General features: G+C 42.6%; 1 protein-coding gene across 2 annotated transcripts in view; it reads left to right on the forward strand.

Moving 5' to 3' along the window:
* The first annotated feature begins 1,635 nt into the window (after positions 1-1,635).
* The window catches only part of TSHZ2 (teashirt zinc finger homeobox 2), a 518,350-nt gene continuing 500,700 nt past the window's right edge, over positions 1,636-19,285 (forward strand). For both annotated transcript variants that reach the window (XM_023184127.2, XM_023184128.2), the window contains exon 1: positions 1,636-2,743. In XM_023184127.2, coding sequence (XP_023039895.1) covers positions 2,704-2,743 — 40 coding nt within the window. In that variant the 5' untranslated portion in view covers positions 1,636-2,703. The remainder of the gene's footprint in view (positions 2,744-19,285) is intronic.

The raw sequence follows: 19,285 nt of genomic DNA on the forward strand, positions 1-19,285 counted from the left end.
TATATACACAGCATGGAATACTACTCAGCCGTATAAAAGAACAAAATAATATCTTTTGCAGCAACTTAGATAGAGCTGGAGACCATTATTCCAGGTGAAATAACTCAGGATCGAAAACCAAATACTGCATGTTCTTGTTTATAAGTGGAAGCTAACGCATGGGTACGCAAAGGCATACCAAGAGATATCATGGACATTGGCAACTCAGAAGGTAGGAGTATGGGAAGGGGGTGAGGATTGAAAAACTACCTCTTGGGTACAATGTACACAACTCGGGTGATGGGTGCACTGAAATTCCAGACTTCACCACTATGCAATTCATCTATGTAACCAAAAACCACTTTTACCCCTAAAGCTATTGAAATAAAAAATAATACTAAAGCAAAAAAGAACACCTCCATTCCCAGCCTGCATCAAATGCCCTCAGTTGCTTTTCCATCTCACTGGAAGGAGCATTCCTTGAGGGCAGGGTCTAGGTTCACCCTGTTCACAGATCTGACCCCAACACCTCAAAAGGTGCCTGGCCGATAGCAGAACTCAATAATCACATGTTCGTTTCAATCTCTCTCTGTGCTCAAATGCCATCTCCTACTGTGCCACCCACCCCCTCTTAGAATCTAGAGCCACCCACCCCCTCTTAGACACTATTACAGCACTCAGCTTAACATCTTCATGGAGGGAATCACTCAAAGTATCCTGTTGATTTGCTTGCTTACTTCTCATTCATTCAACAAATATTTTATTGGGCACTTACTGTATGACTTGTGCTTTGCCAACACTTGGGAATGTAATAGAACAAAGAGGCAAAAATCATTCCTCCCCTTGGAGCTTATGTTCAAGAGGGGAACTCGTACAATAAACAGAATAGAAAACTGTCTAGAACCTGTGCGACACGGATCAGCTCACTGGGGAATAATCAAATGGAGAAATGGGACAGGGAGTTTGTGCGTGTGTGTGTGTGTGATATTTTAACTGAGGTAGACCTTTGGGAGAGGAGGACATTTAAGCAAAGACTGGATAGCTGGGGGGCACTTGTCTGCACTCCCCCGTTAGAATATAAATACCAACAGGGCCGCCACCTTCCCTTTCTCTGTGGCCTCTGTATCTCCAGAATAGGCACATAGTAGGTGCTCAATAAACATTCTTCAGAGGAAACAAAAAGAGGAGTATGTGATTAGACCTTAAAGTAGGCTGAAGGGAGATTTTTGGTTTTGTGACCACGCACTGATTAGCGAGAAGGTGGGAGGGACAGGGGCACTAAATTGAGGGGGGCGGGGGGAGGACATTTTGGGGGGCAGGTTAAGACTTAGAGGATGGAGATCTTCACTGGATAAGGTCCCCTCCCCCTTCCCCGCCCCGAACAAACCTAAGTTCTCCCTCTCCTAATATGGGGCATGGTCCCTGCTGGTCAGCCAACCTGGCCCCCTGAATCTCCCTCCACAGCCTCCCAGCTTCAGAGTTCAGCCATCATCACCCTGCCTCCTTTTCTCCCGCACCCCTTCCCTCCTCACCTCCTTTCCCCCCACCCCCGCCCCTTCCTCCTCCCGGAGGGGTGTCCCCGCGCCCGGTGGGCACGCCCTCGCCCCGGCGGAGAGGGCGCACGGAGGGGCCTGGGCCGTCGCGCCCGGGCCCCCGCCCCCAGCCCCTCTCCCCGGCGGGACGCTGTCCCTTTAATAGGCTCCCGCTGCCTGGCGCTCTGCGGCTGGGGAGTAAATTTCTCCCTGTCATCGGGTCGCGGGGAGAGGAGGAGGAGGAGGAGTTTGTTAATGTTCAGTTTGTTCAGCGGGATCGATGTTTGCTGGCATCGCCTCGCCCTGTCTTGTGTGTGTGTGCGAGGGTGTGTGTGTGTGTGTGTGTGTGTGTGCATATGGGGGGGTGTGAGTGTGTGTGTGCGAGGAAGCGGGGGTGCGTGCGCGTGTGAGTGCGCGTGTGAGTGTGTCTGCGTGTGTGTCTGTGTGTGTGTGTGAGTGAGTGAATTCCAGATTTTCTGTCTTTCCAAAACCCGCTCCTGTCCTCTCGCATATCACTCACAGACGGGGATCTGACAGCAGCCACAAACCCACAGTGAGTGATCGCTCTCCCCCCGGCACGAATCCGCCATAGAGATCGGCGAGGAGGAGGAGGAGGAAGAGAAGAAGGAGGAGGTGGAGGAGGAGGTGGAGGAGGAGGAGGAGGAGGGAAAGAGGAGAAGGAAGAAGAAGAAAAAGAAGAAGAAACCCACTACCTTCCCAGGATTGCCTTTTTTTTTTTTTTCCTTATCTTTACGCGCGAGTGTGCGTGTGGCGCGTGTGCGCCCCTCGTCCCTTCCATCCGAACCCGGTCTTGGATGTTTAATAAAGAAATCAAGTGTCTCAACAGTCACCAAAAAAAACGCAAAAACAAAACAAAAAAAAAAATCCAAAAGCAAAAACAAAAAAGAGAGAGGAAAAAAAAAATCCAAAACAAACAAACAAACAAGGCAGAACCAACCTCTACTTCAAAGCAGCCGGCGCAAGCCACCCGTGTCTGCCACCCAGAGAGGGGGGTCTCTGGCCCGTGGTGGAGGAGTTGCAGGGGGGATCGTCAGGGGGACAGAGGCCGAGTGACGTCCTAGGAGCCACCGGGCAAGAGGCGGAGGAGACCCAGAGAGGCCAGAGAGACAGCGGGCCCCGGCGCGCGGCTCGGGGCTGGGGCGCCAGAAGTGGGACTGGAGCGAAGTAGAGGATGCCGAGGAGAAAACAGCAGGCACCCAAGCGGGCGGCAGGTAAGAGAAACGGCTCCGCTTCGGGGCTGCCCAGCCCGGGCTGCCCTGTGCGCCGAGCTCCTCGCCCGCCCTCCTTGCCCCTGGGTGCCCGGGGGCACCACCCACTTAAGCTTTTCGGGGGAGTTTGCGCCGGGTGCCCCTCTAATAACCCCGTCCTCTCTCGCCTTCTCTGGTCTCCCAAATCCTCCCCTTCTAAGCTCCGGTTGGGTTGTGGGGAGCTATCCCACCAAGCCTTTCCTCCTTAAACTTTGTTTCCTCCACCCTCTACCCCACCCCTAACTTTCTCCCAGTCTGTTTCTTGCCTCTTGGGCCAAAGTCGGATTGAGGATTTGGGGCGCGGAGTAGGGAGACAGCACCTCCACCCCTGCATCCCTCTGCGTGGTCAGTGCCAGTGGCTTCTGGCCTCCAGCGACAGCGTCTCCTCTCACTGGGGCTTGGGGCGCTGAAGTGTGAGGCATACCGGACACTCGGGCTGCAGGCAGGCTTTGGGGCGAGCAATAGGAGTTCAGCGTTGATCACCAAGGTGGACAAAATGCCCTCAGGAAATGGATGGATCTTTGCATATATTTTCTAAAAGGATCCATATTTGGAAATCTAATTAACAATTTCCCTACTCTCAAAAAAAGCAAAAGGGGTTGTGAGGGGGAAATTCCCCATAGAAATTTAAACAGCTCTGGAATTTATTTGCCTAGAGAGTTGCAAACTTTGTGAAATGATTCGTACTGGAAGAACTATCCATCTGAATCCTTACTGCCCCCTAAAAAAGATAAGAACAAGTTAATGGATCAGTACAATAGACCTTCTAAGGTTGTTGTTTTTTTTGGGGGGGGGGAAGGTTGCTTAATTGCTTTTTTAATAGTATGCTGGGGTTTTGTTTCTCGGAAGTGTAATATGAAAGTTCATTTTTCTTCTGCCAGACCCACCCACTGAAAAATCAGCTTTCCACTTGATTGCTAGTTTTGATTTGACATTTGATTGATCACCTGTCATCTCGCTGCCTTTGATCTATTCATTCTTGATATATATCAATAAATCACTCACCATGGTAACTCAGAGTGCCAGTGACGCAAACCTTGCCCTCTATATTCAGAGCCAGACATGCACAATTATTATCTTGTTTGGCTTTTAATGTGGGCGTTTTTATTTCTTTGTGTCCTTTAGTTGAATCAGGGCTTTTGCAAAAAAGCTTACGTTTAGTTGTTTTTTCCTCTCTGTCTTTGCCCTCTTGATTTAGGCAACATTAGGTAAGGCTGGCCTTCTGCAGACCCACTTCCACATTTCATTCTGTTCCACTTCTAGTAAAACATAGGGAGAAGTTTGGTGGAACACTTTCATAAACTTTGCAAAGTCACCCTTAGAACAAATCCAGAGTTAGTTAGGAATCTGAGGAGAGTGGGCATCCCCTGTCTGAATGTGTTGAACCACCAAGCTCATCCTCCTTCCTCCCCTGATTCGGGTCCAAATGGCAATATAGGTGTTTCGAAATATCCACAGTTATCTTTCCTTCTGAGCACAGAATTACTTCCCTAACTGTTTGTAAGTTGGTTCGAGTGGCATGCAGAAATATTGATAAAGTGTGGATTCACATATCTTCTGATCGTTTCCCTAAAAGCAAAATAATTAAAATATTTTTAGTGAGGCATATATGTGGAACTTGCCTCATCAGTGAAGTTTTCTTTTCTCAACTCTAGTTACTTCTTTCGGAAACAATGTCTCTTTCCTACAGTTGTCTCTTTCTGCATTTAACTCACTTATTTGCTAAAACTTAGGCTGCTTTGCAATCTGACAGCCTGTGAATGTGTTCAATGGCCTTTGAGACCCAGGAAGAGTGAGCCGGCTGCATCAGTTCTGGCAACATAAGTTTAAGTGTAGCTACATTATAGAGATAACGTCCTTATTGTTGTCCCGAAAGAGAACCCTGGGCTACCGTCCAGCAAGAAGTGATACTGCCCTGAAAATTACTCTTTTTTTTTTCCCCTGTTGTTCCGGTAAAGACTATCAACAACTAGGCAGTAATTTACATTACCAGAATGACTGGACATGTCTCCTTTAGTAAGCTCATTACAAAAAGTGCATTGCTCAGAATTGCTCAACTTTGATTATAATTATCCTCCGATCGATAAGGATCCAGGTGTACGTAACATAACACTGTATCACATTATTTAAATTAGGTCCTTTTCATTAAACTGCATCTGTTGGTGCTGGCTAGTTTATTGGGGGGTGTGTGTGTGTGTATGTGTGTGTGTGTGTGTTAGAAACTTGTAACTAGAGTTTCACTTTTCCGGCCTATTATATTCCTACTGTCTTTGTATGGTTGTTTTGTATGATTCTTATTATTTTCACCAGAAGGGGAAACCCTTTTTAAGCTGAAAAAGGATAATTCATTTCGTACACAGTGAGGGCCCTCTTACCTTATTTATTTGCTCACATATTAATAGAGAAGACAGTTTTTCATGCACTGTTTCTTCTTTTCAGCTAAGGTCATCAATGTCCTACTCTATTTCAGCTGAAGTGGTTATTCGCCAGTAAAGTTAGCCACTTTGGGGTTCTGTAGCCAGTTAACATCCAGGGAAGGAGAGAAGGTTGGTTCTAAGATTATGGCCATACTAACTTTTGTCACTGCTTAAAATTAAACACAATGCACAACTGTAAGTAATTACACCCAAGGACTGATGTTGAAAGCTTGATTTCTAGCTTGATTAATGAATAATGGGAGATAGAAAAAGCCTGTGAGTGGATCAGAGCTGAGGCTCTCTCGGAGCGCTCTTTTTCCCAAGAACTGTTCCAGGCAATTTGATTTCTTTGTATTATTAATTTTAAGTTCCATGTTTCAAGGAATCAATGACAGAACTTTCTACTAAAGCAGGTATCTAAACAGAATAAACAGCATGATATTGTAAGTGATGAGGAATTTTAGTCTTTATTTGTTATATTCCTCCCCCTTCAGGGGGAAGGGATGTGAGGGGACAATTCTCTTTAAGGAAATAGCTAAATCAGAGTATTTCTCTCTGACATGTCATTCTTCCTGGCTTTCTTAAGCTATGCTATTCCACCATACTATTACTTAGGGCAAGAAAAAAAAAGTTGAGAAAGCAGCCTACGGTACCCCAGGGGTTTCTGTTGTGTGTGCATGCTTGTTTCCTTGGATGTATATTTCACTCACCATTAAAATGTATCCACTATTACCTGAAAATATTGCGGGATTCAGTACCAGCATTTTCCCCTTCTATGCATTTCAAGGAAGAGAGAGAAAATGGCAGGAAAGTAAAATAAAACAGAACGGGGTTTTGATTTGTTTGCATTTTGCAGGATGCAGAGTGGTTAAAATTTTTAAATTGTAGACTTAAAATCTAACTCTTGATTTTCTACAGCCTATCTCAAGCCTCTGTGCGCACGCATATATAATACATATTTTATTGCACCATCCTGAACTGTTTTTATATTAATGACAGCCAATTGCAATAGAACACAAAATCTTTTGTGAGCATATCTTGTGAATATCTAATATATATGTAAGTTATAGGATTCTGCCCCTGCCCACCCAAAGCGATTAGATGTTTCCTTCTCGCTGACTCTTAGAGGCTTTCTGATCACCCAGATCTGAGGAGAGTCTTGCAAGAAAGAACAGCTCCCTCAATTTATTTTGTTTATTTAATATGGAGATGAATAATGCAGATTTTGTTTTCATGAATGTCCTTGTGTGGCAGTAAACATTAGACTATTAGCAATCATTACTTAAAAGTTGCAATTTGCACCTTAATAACATAGGTTATTTACATGGGAAACATAGCGGGGACAACTCTGAACACTGCAACAGAGCAGAAATGACCTCAGAGATCTCTTTTCCACCTCTTGATAGTGATGACTCTGAATTAATGGGTGAGGTCCCAGAAATCACAACCAACAGGATGGAGGGAGGGGACAGGCAGCTCAGGGCAAAGTTTACCTTCAATTTACTGTCAAGTAGGACAGGATTCAAGAGACTAGGAATCAAGTAGATTTGGGACCCTGGCTCCCTTACTTTGTTTAAATATCCTTCAGAAAGACAAGTTCACATCTTGAATATTTAAATATCTCATGCTATGGATTCCTTCACTTGCCCAAAAGTATGATTTTAACAAATGAATGGAAAAATACACACACACACACACACACACACACACACACGCATGGACGCAATAAAGCCCAAAGGGTCTCAGCAGCACAAACTCTTTTGGCCATTCTTGTTACTTAAGGCAGATCTCTGAAAAAGGAAGGATAGATACCTTGAAATCGCTTGGTCCACACAACATTTTGGATGGAAATTGATTGCTTAAGTGGTCCTTTTCCCACCCCCGTCCTGATTTCCTTCTTCCACCTCTCACCTCACCCTTAAAGACTCAGATTGAATAGGACATCTCAAAAGCCCATTTGTTTTAGGCATTTATTGATTTCATTTTCAATCTGCCATATCAGGACACAATACGTTAACCCTAATCAGCAGATTACAAGTGACAGAGAGTTCTAGTAGAAACTATATAAGGGAGCAGGGCCTCTGGGAAACTTCTCGACAATGAAAATCTTCTCTGAGGCTTAAGAGTTTGAATGTTGAAGGTTACTTTTGGGGAGGGGAGAAACATTCCTCAGAAATAGTCTACGTTTTTTTCTTCCACTTTATATTTCCTTATCTCCCAGTTGCCCATTCTATTGCTACACTTTGGGAATGCTTACCACCCAAGAAATATCTCCCAAGTATCTTTCGGAGGTCTGTCCCTGAAGCAGCTTGACCTTTCTCATAGTCTCCAACGGAGGTTTATGCTTTCGTTTCCTCCCAGCTGATTTCTCATTTATTTGACGGAATTTCTCCAAAGGATAATATCTGAGTTGATTTGTTTCTCTTCCCAGGGCCTTGGGAATTGTGCTGTCCATTGAGCAGGTTTTGGTGATGGGGGTGGGGGCACAGACTGAGCCTGGCATTTTTTAAAGCCATTGAAATGATGCCTCACTGTTCGTCACTGCAGCTGACTTAGGAAGTCAACCAAGAAGAAAACCTAGGCCCTGGTCATGTTTGTGCTGTGCCTGTAATTAGCTGACACGAGGTAAATGTCCAAAGTCGACCTTCCCTTCCGTCACTGTATTTATACTATCAATTTTATTTGGGAATGTCATGGTCTGGGAAGACTCAGCCACTATTTCAAAGGCAATGCCTGCTTCTACCCATGTCCCCTTTAAAAAACACAGAAATTGCCGAACAAATTCTATATTAAGACCAGGCATACACAGAGTATCATTTTCGTTTGATGCAAAGTCAGTTGGAAATACATTAAACTAACAGTTAGAGAGTGTCTTGCATCGCTTCCCTGAAGCAGTGCTTTTTCATTACATATTTAATTACAATCAAACTGAACGACTTTTATTAAAAAAATCACAGTGGTATTAAAAGAAGCCTGGCACACAAATAATTTTATTGCTTTGCAAGTTGAGAACGCTTTTATATTTTTATTTCTTTGGGAGAAATTTATTTTAATTTTCTAATGTTGTGATAAATACAGACTATCTTTTACTGTAGTCTGTAATCAGGGAGAGCTTATCCTTCTATCTTTATAGAGTCTGCTTACCCCAGAATAGGTTTTTATATTCATTTTTCAGCAATTTGTAACAATTGGTATTTTTAATTTTTTTTTTAAGTTTTACGAGTTCTGTTTAAAGTTAGAAATTCTCACGTTCCTTAGGGTGATCTTTGGCAAGCAGTTCTTTGATTACAGGAGGAATTTAGTCATTCTAACCACACAAGAAAGTGGAGAGTGCTTGCTTGCTTACCTGAATATTACAGTAAGAAAAAAACACCATCTATTTACATGCCTCTAACATGTAACACTATTTTCACTGGCTTTATAATTTCTTTTTTTCCCCTCCTACTGACCTTTCATTCGCTTGTTTTGGGAACCTTTTCTGAGAAGAACGTGTAGAGATAGCATTTAAAGTGGATTTCAAGATACATCAGATTTTTAAGACATTGTAATAAAAATTAGAGACTTCAGAGCCCAACTGTTCCCTGCTAGTCTAGGTCTGCAAACTAATGAGAAAGCATATCTGCAAACATATAGTTTCAACTTTAAGTTGCACATGAATGGGGAGCGTCTCCAGCAGTGTGGCCGGATTCATATTGCTCATTTTGTCCGAGAAATTATTTTGTCCGAGGGTATCAGACTGAGGTCCGTTCAAAGACGTTATGTACATACACAGACACACAGAGGAGAAATCTGAGATGCGAGTGGGAATTGCTGATATATTTGTTTCCAAAGCAAACTCCATGAATGAAATGATTCAATAATTTGGAGGCATTTGCAAGTCATTAAAATGGCAATTTGGAATTTTCAGTTGTTGCCCCCAATTTTTTGCTTTTCCCCCATAGAAAAAGACATCCTTTGGGCACCCTCAAATATTCTGGGATGCTGAAGTAATGCCTAAAATTATTTAAAATTTTAGAAATTAAAATTCAGGGGGCAGAGCAAGATAATCCTATTATTAATATATCAGTATTATTTAGCTACGCATAACGACAGGAAAACGCACAATGCAAAAGTTTTAGAGATAATGAGCTTAGAGAAATTACATGGGGGGAAGAAATACCTGGATCATATTTGAAAGCATTTGTCTTGAATTCTGCTCATCTGAATGAGAACTTTCTTTCTACCTGTGTTATTTAAAAAACAATTTCAATATCCCCCTACCTGCTACCCCCACCTGAAGCAGGGTCTCATGAAACTGTCTCTGGACACACAGATGTAAGACACTATATTACACAACCCTTTTTAAAAAATCGTTTCAGAAAACCGAATGTGGGCATGCAAACCAAAAGAAAAGCCTCAGGAATCTTTATAAGATAGCCAGCTCAGGGTTCAAGATCGAGAGAACTTTGTTGCGGCAGGATAAGAAGACAACAGTATTGCATTTCAACTAAACATCTCTTCTTGGCAAATGAGAAGCGGTGAAGCAGGGAAGATTTTTAAAGGGGCTTTTTAGCTCTTTTGCATCTCTCTCCAAAGACTAATTTAATTGAAAAGCTATAGTGTCTATTTATGATAAAGGAAAGGCCTCATGTTTCCACAATGCTGATAGACACTAAGGTGGGGTTAAAAAAAAAAAAAAAAAAAAAGCCAGTATTCTGCAGTTTGTTAGTACAAAAATTAAGATCACTGGTCTTAATTACTTGAGTATTTCAGAACTGAAGGAATACTCTAAGATCACCCGTGAGCTTTCTTCTTAAAGCCACATCTAAGCCATTTCTATGGAAATTATATAGTTTAGATATTAATGTGGATAGAATACAGTTATTGTTTTTAATGAAAATAGTTATGAAGGGCAGAATGAGATAAAAACAGAGTTGGCAGCAAGCAACTCTGTTTGTAATGAATTTGAAAGAAACTTCCGTAATGCTTTACTGGATCATGAAAAATCCATGAAACCTGGTGACATGGGAGATACAAAATGAGACAGAGGGTCAAGGTCTTCTATAGGGGAAAAATGACTTGTCTAAGTGAGAGCAGCAGCATTTAAATATCTCTATATAAACTACACGGGGCTTACTTTAAATCACTTCAATTTATCAGATCCTTGGAATTTTTTATGTATTTAGGAGCCTCTCTTTTATACCCCAGAGAGATATGAATAGCTTCTGGGCCAAGATGATGCTGTAGAGAAGAGTCAAATCTATTCTATGCGTATGGTACCATTTGGTACAGAAGAAATGCCAAAATGAAAAGCCATAAATGCGTTTTATATCAGAATTGCCTTTGGCTATTTTCCTTTATTAGAAAGTTGGGTACACTGCTGAGTGCTTCTTCTTGTTTTCCCCCTTGGGATTAGATTTGGGACTGTGGATGGAACAGCAGAGTAAGGGGAAGTGACTTGGGTTCTGGTTGCAGGCTTGCCGGGTGCTAGTTATTTAGCCCCAGGCAAGCTCTAGAGATAAACCTTACTCTCCGGATAAGAATGTGAGGTTTTAGAGTCAGACTGGTTCACGTTCAAGTCTCTAGGTCTAATTCTTGTTTGGCCGCATAAACTTGGGCAGGCTGCTCAAATCTCTGCTTTCCACTTTCTAATCTATAAAATGGGGGCAATCGTAGTTCTTTATACGTTCCAGGTGTGTGGAAAGGATTGTATCAGATGAGGGCTGAGAAAGTGTGCTGAAACTTTTAGGCGCCACAGGGATATGAGGGAACAGTGTGTCTTTACCCTGAATAACCAGACCATGGAAACTTTATATTAACCGGGAAATAAGCAACTTACCAAGTATCATAGAACAAGGGGTCCAGGGCTTGAAAGAAACCAGATATGGATGCATTTTGATTTGTAAGTCTGAAAACACAATGGCTAAGTAATGTTTTAACCTCTTCTCCTGAGGCAGACTCACGCTGGACAGTTTGGAGTCCAGCACCAGCTCAAAAAAAAAAAAAAATTTTTTTTCCCCAAGAAATAGAATTCATAGCACCAACAACAACGATAACAACGGTAACAATGATATGTGCCACTAGACAAGTGCTTTTTACTTACCAAGGGCTTTATATGTTTACATTTATTCGTTTACACGGCAGTTATTTCTTGAGTTCCTACTATGTGCCAGATGCTGTTCTACTACCTGGGACCTGGAGGTGAATAGGATGGAGATGTTCCCTGGGGATCTTGCCCTCCAACTGGGGGAAGCTAGAGAATATACAAACAAATTTATAAAGCAAAAGATCATTTCAGTATAGAAAAAAAGCTTCATGATGACAATAGCTTTAGAAAAGCAAAATTGTGAGAGCAGGAGTTGGGACAACAGAGATGTGAATGGTCAGGGGAGACCTCTCAGAGGAGGGGACATCTGGCTGAGTCCTGTCCCTTATAACTTTCGAGTATAATCCCTGTTTTACTAATGAGAATCTGAGTAAGTTGCAGGATAACTCATTCAAGGTCGTGCAGTGGCCAAGCTGAGTTTCAATCTCAGCTCTTCCTGCTTCCAAGGCCCATGCATTTAATGTACTATGATCGTTTATCTAGAATAGTCATAGCAAATTGCCAGGAAGGACCCAAGGAAGAACCCTCAGTCTTACTATTCTCCCCCTGCATCTATTGTAATGTCTAAAGTTATGGGGGTAAATCGAGAGCCTAGATGGAGGATGCTGCCTTTCGCGGATAGAATCTTCAGGCCAACTCCTCTCATCTGAAGTTGTCCCTTTAAGGGATGTTCTTTCATATGTATGTACATGCATTCATTCGTTCAACAAATATTGGCTGTGCATCTATTATGTGCCAGGTATTGTTCTAGGTGCTGCAGAAATAAAGTAGACAAGAATAGAGATGCCCCTGCCCTCACACAGTTAATATTCTTGTGGGCAAGCCTAAAAAGGTAACAAACAAATAAATATATAACAGTATATTGAATAGTCCTAATTGCATTTCATAAGAATAAACCTGGCTTCATGCGGTAGAGAGTGATGGAGGGTTGTCATGTTATAGACAGTGGTCAGGGGAGCTATTTCTCAAGTGGTAATTTATCAGACCTGAAAAAAAGTGACAGACTAGCCAAGCACAAGGCTGGGAGAAGGAGTCCAGGCAGAGGAAGGAGGAAATGCCAAAGGCCTAAGGAGGTGATGTGATCTGATTCGGTTATTAGTTGAACATGGGCCCTGTTTGTATTTCAAAAGTGATGATGGACTTGGGCATGTTTGCTCTCTTGGTCTACTTACCCAGCCCTAGTGATGGTGAGTAGGATGCTTAGGATGATAGAGGTGGCAGCTGGAGATAAAAACACATTCCCAGCCTTCATAGAGAGATTGGTGCTGTGATGGATGACATGGCGAGGCTGTGGAAAGGCATCGTTAAGAGTCAAGCAGACCTGGGGTCCAACTGCAGCCAGCTGTGCACTCAGAAGCAAGTTTCCTCGCCTCATCGCACCTCAGCATTTTCATCTGTCAGATGGGGATAAGGGTTTTGCTCACCTCACATTTTATTTGTGATAATTCGATTATGTGATGCATATAAAACTCTTGGTGCGGGCCCAGTCTTTACATGGGATCCCCCTCACAAATGAATGTTTTTTATTCTTGCACTTAATTGAGTTTTCTTTTCTGCAGGAGTTCTGAGAGAAATCTAGGCACCTGAGTTCGTCCTTGGCACGTATTAGGCACTAACCAAATATTTCCTGATGAATGAATAAATGAAACTGTAAAGAAATGAATGAATACTTTCATTCGTGTATTGCTTTGTATACTAATTAATTACTTTCAAGTATAAGGATCTCTTTCATAGGTCTAAAACTTTTAGCAGACCTGTGGACCAATTGCAAATCCTAGCTGTTCTTAGAATATGTTTCAAATTAGAAACTATTCATGACCAAAAGACGATGATTTTCGTCTTAATCTTGTATTTTGCTCATCGTGTCATGGGCCTTCTATTGAAGAGCAGTGATATCCCTTTGTGCGGTAAATATTGTTCATTCATCTTCTAGACAGTGCTTGCTGAGAACATGGATTAGAGGGGAAGGGGTGGAGGGTCCTCATTTCTGACCCTGAGGTTCAGCCTCTCCCTGCGCACTCTCCAAGTGCCTTCCTGGCCTGCGCTCTCCAGGTGCTCCCAGCCTCCCAGGACCTGACAACTCTGCCCTACCCCACGGGGAACCGGCGCTTATCCCCTCAGGCGCCGGGCGGCACAGCTTAGGGGTTGTTAAACTAATGGGAATAGGCTACGGCTGTTTCCTGGTAACGCCTTCTTCACTTTTTAATTGTCACCTCCAGATAAGTGCCTGAGAGCAGGAGGAAGGGAAGCTGGCTGCTGCCTGTTAAGATGTATCTTAGGACAAAGAGATTTGGGATCCTGGAGAGCACGGGGGAGATTCTGCCGCCTGCCTTAGGACCTTTATGAACAAGTGTGATGATGGGAGGGACGCTGTGGCTGTGCACCAGGCGCTGTAGGAGGCGCTGGAACTGAAGCCTTACATCCAAATGACAAAGTGCCTGCCTTCCTGGAGCTTACATTGAGTGCGGAGGGCAGACCAGAGACCAGCCAGCAGACAGTTCCATGTGTCAGGGTCTGGTGTCTGCAGAGGGTGTTTGCAGGAGTAGAGTATGACAGGAAGTGGCTGTTTTGAATAAGATGGTCAGGAAAGGTCCCCGTCTGCGGAAGTGATACTGACAGTGGAGTGATACTGGAGTGAAGCGGTTGGAAGAAAACTGCCCCTCTCTGAAGGAAGACAGTGACGGGCACAGCTGAACATCCGGGGCTAGAGCTACTGGGACGAACAGGAGGAGCAGATGGGAAGCTGGGTGGCCGGAGCAGACGGGGAGGGTGAGCAGGGAGGGTAAGGATAAGCAAGCAAGGGACTGGGGCTGTCACCGAGGTGGGGTGCCTCGGATGGTGCAGGAGCAGAGTCAGGATCTGACTTAGGTTTGATAGGGTCCTCTGGCTGCCCTGCGATTTATCAGGGACCCAGGTTGCGAGCAACCACTCAAGAGGAGTCTACATCAATGCAGTCAAAGGCTATGCAGAGTTGGACCAGATCGATGGCGGAGGAGCCATGGCAGTGGTCCGGGAGAGACCACAAGGTTGCAGACAGGTGCGAGTGAAAAAGAGGCGTCTACTGAAAGCTGTACAGGAAAAATCAGACTAGGTTAGCCATGAATATTTTCTCTAATTCTGTCTTCTATTTTTCTCCTCCAGTTATGTGTAAGGGTCTTACTGCAGATTGTCAGTCTATCGTTCTCTGAGCCAAAGTGGAAACCAAGAAAAGTGTTGGAAGCAGCATACATTCTAGAATCGGCCATACAGGGAAAGAGGCCACACTTTTCCAAGCACATTTCCTGGAGTCCTGGAATGGCTTCTTCACATATTTCTCCACCCCCATTAGACAACTCAGTCCCTGGGCAAGGGGATGGATCCTGGAGTCTGACAGACAGGCACGGGTTCGATTTCTCTCCAACGATTATTTCATCTTGGTGTGACCTCAGGCATCTTTGCTTCCCAGAATTTGTTTTCTCATTAGCAAAACAGACCTAATAAAAGGACTCATTTCATAGGGTTTTTTTATGATGATTAGTTGAGATAAACCAGATGATACGCTTAACACTGTGGTATTTGCAATGAAGAAAATGGTGAATGGTGCATACATGGTAAGTGGTCAATACATTTTAGTCATTCTATTAACAAGTTAATAATCCTCTCCATGCCTTGATTTCCTTATTGGTAGAATGGGAATAATAAAATCCCCTTCTGGGTAGTTGGGAGAAGTCAAGTATTAATACCAGTAAAGCACTTGAAATGGTGCTTTGCATACAGTGAGTGCTCAATAAATGTTAAATTATTAAAATCATCACCATGACTCTGACCTTATGGACTTTGAAGGGCAGATGTTGTGTCTCATTGCTTTCATGTCCATGAGACCCGGCACATAGCTGGTGCTCAATAAATATTATTTGAAGGAGTGAATTGTGGTGACGTGGTGCTTAGGAGTTAAAATAAGAAAACCCAAGGAGCCAAAAGCATGTCTCTAGGGGGAAGGGTTAGAGAGCACTGACTCAAACCGTCGTCTCCAATGGTGCAGTTTTAATGAGGAAGCAAGCCCATCCTTGAACATTATTTAAGCCAGAGTTATCCCAATAAGCATGTTCCTACCATTAGTGTAGATTAAGCAGCATTGAATCATGTAGTGAAAGTAATGTCCCTTCTTCAATACCATTTCAATGCCTCTAGTAAGTCAAGAGAAAGTCTTTGATAATAGCCTATTTTTAACACCTCTCACCCTTGTTTGTCAGAAAGAGCAGACTTCAGATTAAGAGACTTTAGCAAGCAAAGATATCCAGTAAAGAAATGAAATAATGGCCAGGCGCGGTGGCTCACGCCTATAATCCCAGCACTTTGGGAGGCCAAGGCAGGTGGATCACGAGGTCAGGAGTTCGAGACCAGCCTGACCAACATGGTGAAACCCCATCTGTACTAAAAACACACACACACACACACACAAAAGATTAGCCGGGCGAGGTGGCACACACCTGTAATCCCAGCTACTCAGGAACTCAGGAGGCTGAAGCAGGAGAATCGCTTGAACCTGGGAAGTGGAGGTTGCAGTGAGAGCTGAGATCATGCTACTGCACTCCAGCCTGGGCAATGGAGCAAGACTCCATCTAAAAACAAAAAAAAGAAAAGAAAAAAGAAATAAATGAAATAATAATCTTAGGGCAGGGCATGGTGGCTCATGCCTGTAATCCTAGCACTCTGGGAGGCCTAGGCGGCAGATCACCTGAGGCCCGGGGTTTGAGACCAGCCTGGCCAACATGGCAAAACCCTGTCTCTACTAAAAATACAAAAATTAGCCAGGCATGGTGGGTATTCCTGTCATCCCAGCTACTTGGGAAGCTGAGCCAGGAGAATCGCTTGAACCCAGGAGGCAGAGATTGCAGTGAGCCGAGATCTCACCACTGCACTCCAGCCTGGGTGACAGAGTGAAACTCCGTCTCAAAAAAAAAAAATAATAATAATAATCTTAGACTTTCATTGTCCGATTACCATCAATGTATAGCAAATGATATGGGGTTTTCAGTGACTATGACATAAATTTTTGTTTTAAAATAAAATTAGGGCAAGAAAAAAAGAAGGAATAGTTTTAAAGAAACATGTAAAAAAAAACCAGTTGTGTGTGTGTGTTGTGTGTGCGTGTGCGTGTTATGTGTTGTGTGTGTGTGTTGTGTGTGTGTGTGGAGGAGGGGGGAAGATGTTGCACGAGCTGTGAAGAGGGGCTAGAGTGATGTGAGGACACTACAATGCCAGGTCAGGGCAAGGTGCACGAAGAAGCTGTGAGCAAGGGCTGTCAAGAAACCCCCAGAAGATAGAGGCTTTCATTAAAACTTCCAAAAACGTTGGAAATCTGAAGGAATCTCCTCTCCCAGGATATCAGCAGGAAGCTCAGGAAAGTCTTTACTTACCCCCCAAAATTTGCAAATATGGAGGGAATGGGAATGACTTCCTGGTTTTGCATCCAGAAGAGAGGAGTAGTTCTCAACCTTTATTTGGTATACTCATCACTTGGAGAAATTGCTAAAATGCAAATTTGCAGATTCCAGACCTATAGCCTAGATATTCTGATTCCATAGGAGGGGAATGAGGCCAATGAATCTAGGAATTTGTACATTAGATATACATTAATCCATTTGAATTACAGGATAACAGGAAAAAGTACATAAAATTTATGTAAGTTCCCTTTTTTCCTACTCTTTCTCTCCTCTCTCTGTCTACTCTCTCCCTCTCTCTCCCCTACCCCAAAATGCCAAAGCACTTATATTTTAAAAGTTGTTTCAAAGTTGTTTGAAGGGTCCATTTTCACTTATGGCTTTTAGTGAACGGAAAAAAAAAACATAAGAAGTCTCTCTATTGTGTTACAGCGAGGAAATGCGTGCATTTACGCATTCGTCTACCTGGTCTCAGCACGAAACAGAGCCCAGAAAAGTCTTCAATTAAGAAGGAGAAAGACAAGCAATCCAGAAAATAATTTAAGAGGTCTTTGTCTGCTTGGGAGCCAGCTGGCAACCTGGGTTCCAGATCAGTGAAACAAGAAAGAAGCAAAAGGGATCTCTGACTTGATTCTTTATTTCTTACACCCTACAATTCTGAAGACTCTATAGAATGAGGGCAGAAAACCTGGGTGGTATTTTTTTGGAATCTCCTCTACTTTCTTGTTGTCTGTTTCATATTTTTTCATACTTTTTCAATGACTTCTCTTCTTTTTTATTCTTCCTTGATTTCCTTTTTTCTTTCCTGATCTCCTCTCCTGAGTCAGACTTCCAAGCCCTTTCTATGTAGTACCGGTGCCCCATGGGTGAATGTGGTAAAAATGATGATGGTGCTGATGATGAACATGACACTAATCACGACTGTCATCATCTTAATGGTTACCACTTCTTGACTCATATAACAACTAAGCCAAAAGGACTAAGCTTGTACCTAACATTTACCAAGCACTGGCTACATTCAGTTTGTTTATACACAGTCTCTCGCTGAGACATCCCATAAGCTGGCTATGATTATTGGCCAATTGAATAGATATGGAAACGTAAGTTTTGGAAATTTCAAGGAGCATGACTAAGATGACGACAAGCTTTTAGATAGGATACTGAAGCGGCCGACCTATCAGAGTCCAAGCTCTCAGATACTATGCTTTGTTGTTCCTCATAGTATTTAATGCTTAACAGCACAGACTCACATAAATAAAATTCCACAGTCTAGTATGGCTACATGGAGGCCAAGGCCATGAACTGAAATTTAGTGTTTCTTCAGGTTGAAGTAAGTCAACTGTGTCATAGAAGAAGACAAAAATCATCCCTACTTATTTAAATCCCCAAACACCATCTCTAAAATTTCAGCCTATGAAGAAAAAGAAAAAGAATAAAGGACTTTTAAAACCTCTTATGCTATCCACGGCGGCATTTTCGTAAATCCATTCCTGTTTCACTACACAAAAGTAGAAAAACATCATGAAAACCCCCAACACAGTCCATCTGGGGTGTCTCAGTAAGAATCATGCTCACCCACTCCACAGCATCTCTGAGGATGTGTCCTTAAGTGAGACACTGCTCATCTGTTCCTCATAAATCTCTTGTAGGCTCCAGGATTCTTCCTGGCCGTCAAAAAATACGGAACGCATGCAATGACACTGCCCTGTTATTTATCTTAGCAAATGAAAAGCTGCCCTCACAGGTTTACAGCCAAGATCTCTAAAAGATATCTTGTATTTGTAAGTATTTAACTGTAGGTGATGCTTAAATAAATACTCCAAATAATAGGATAAGAAAGGTGAACATGAAATTCAAGGGATCCTCTCTGAGAGGGAAAATGTTGTCTACACCAGAAATCATGATAGGATCTGTCTTGCACACACACAAAAAAATCAATTGTTTTTAGTTATTGTTGGTGATAAGTTTTTTTTTTTTACATTTTATTTATTTATTTCCTTTTTAGTGGGTCACATTGTAAAACAAACCATTGTGTTTAAAACAAAGTTTGGCAAACTGCCTTGCCATCTGATTTGAGGTTAATCTAATAAGAAATGGAATGAAATGATCATCCTGTTTTATTGTCTTTAACATTAATACTCTGTTAGTATTGGGTGGGAAGTCAGATGGAACAGAAGAGAGAAAGAACTGTTAAAAAAAATAAGATGAGTTTATTTCACTTGATCAATCAATTTCAGATATAAAATAATTAAACTTTACAAATAGTTAGGTATTCTTTGAACAACAAGCTTAAAGACTCTGTGCCTCACCCCTGTAAAATAGGCATAAGGAGAGTTCTTACTTCCATAAGGTCTTATGAGAACTTAAAAAGGTGATACTTATTACATACTCAGAACAGTGCTTGGTGCATAATAAGAATTCAACAAATTTTAGTTATTATTTCCTTTCTCAGTCTCTCCCTAGAGACAGGCACTATTAAAAATCTAGTGGGCATATCTTCTGTTATTTATAGTTTTACATGCATGTATATGTTGCTAGAAGAATTATTATTCTTTTGTATATGTTTTTAAAAGATTGGGTA

This window comes from Piliocolobus tephrosceles, chromosome 20 (genome assembly GCF_002776525.5).
Source record: "Piliocolobus tephrosceles isolate RC106 chromosome 20, ASM277652v3, whole genome shotgun sequence".
NCBI classification, from domain to species: Eukaryota; Metazoa; Chordata; class Mammalia; order Primates; family Cercopithecidae; genus Piliocolobus; species Piliocolobus tephrosceles.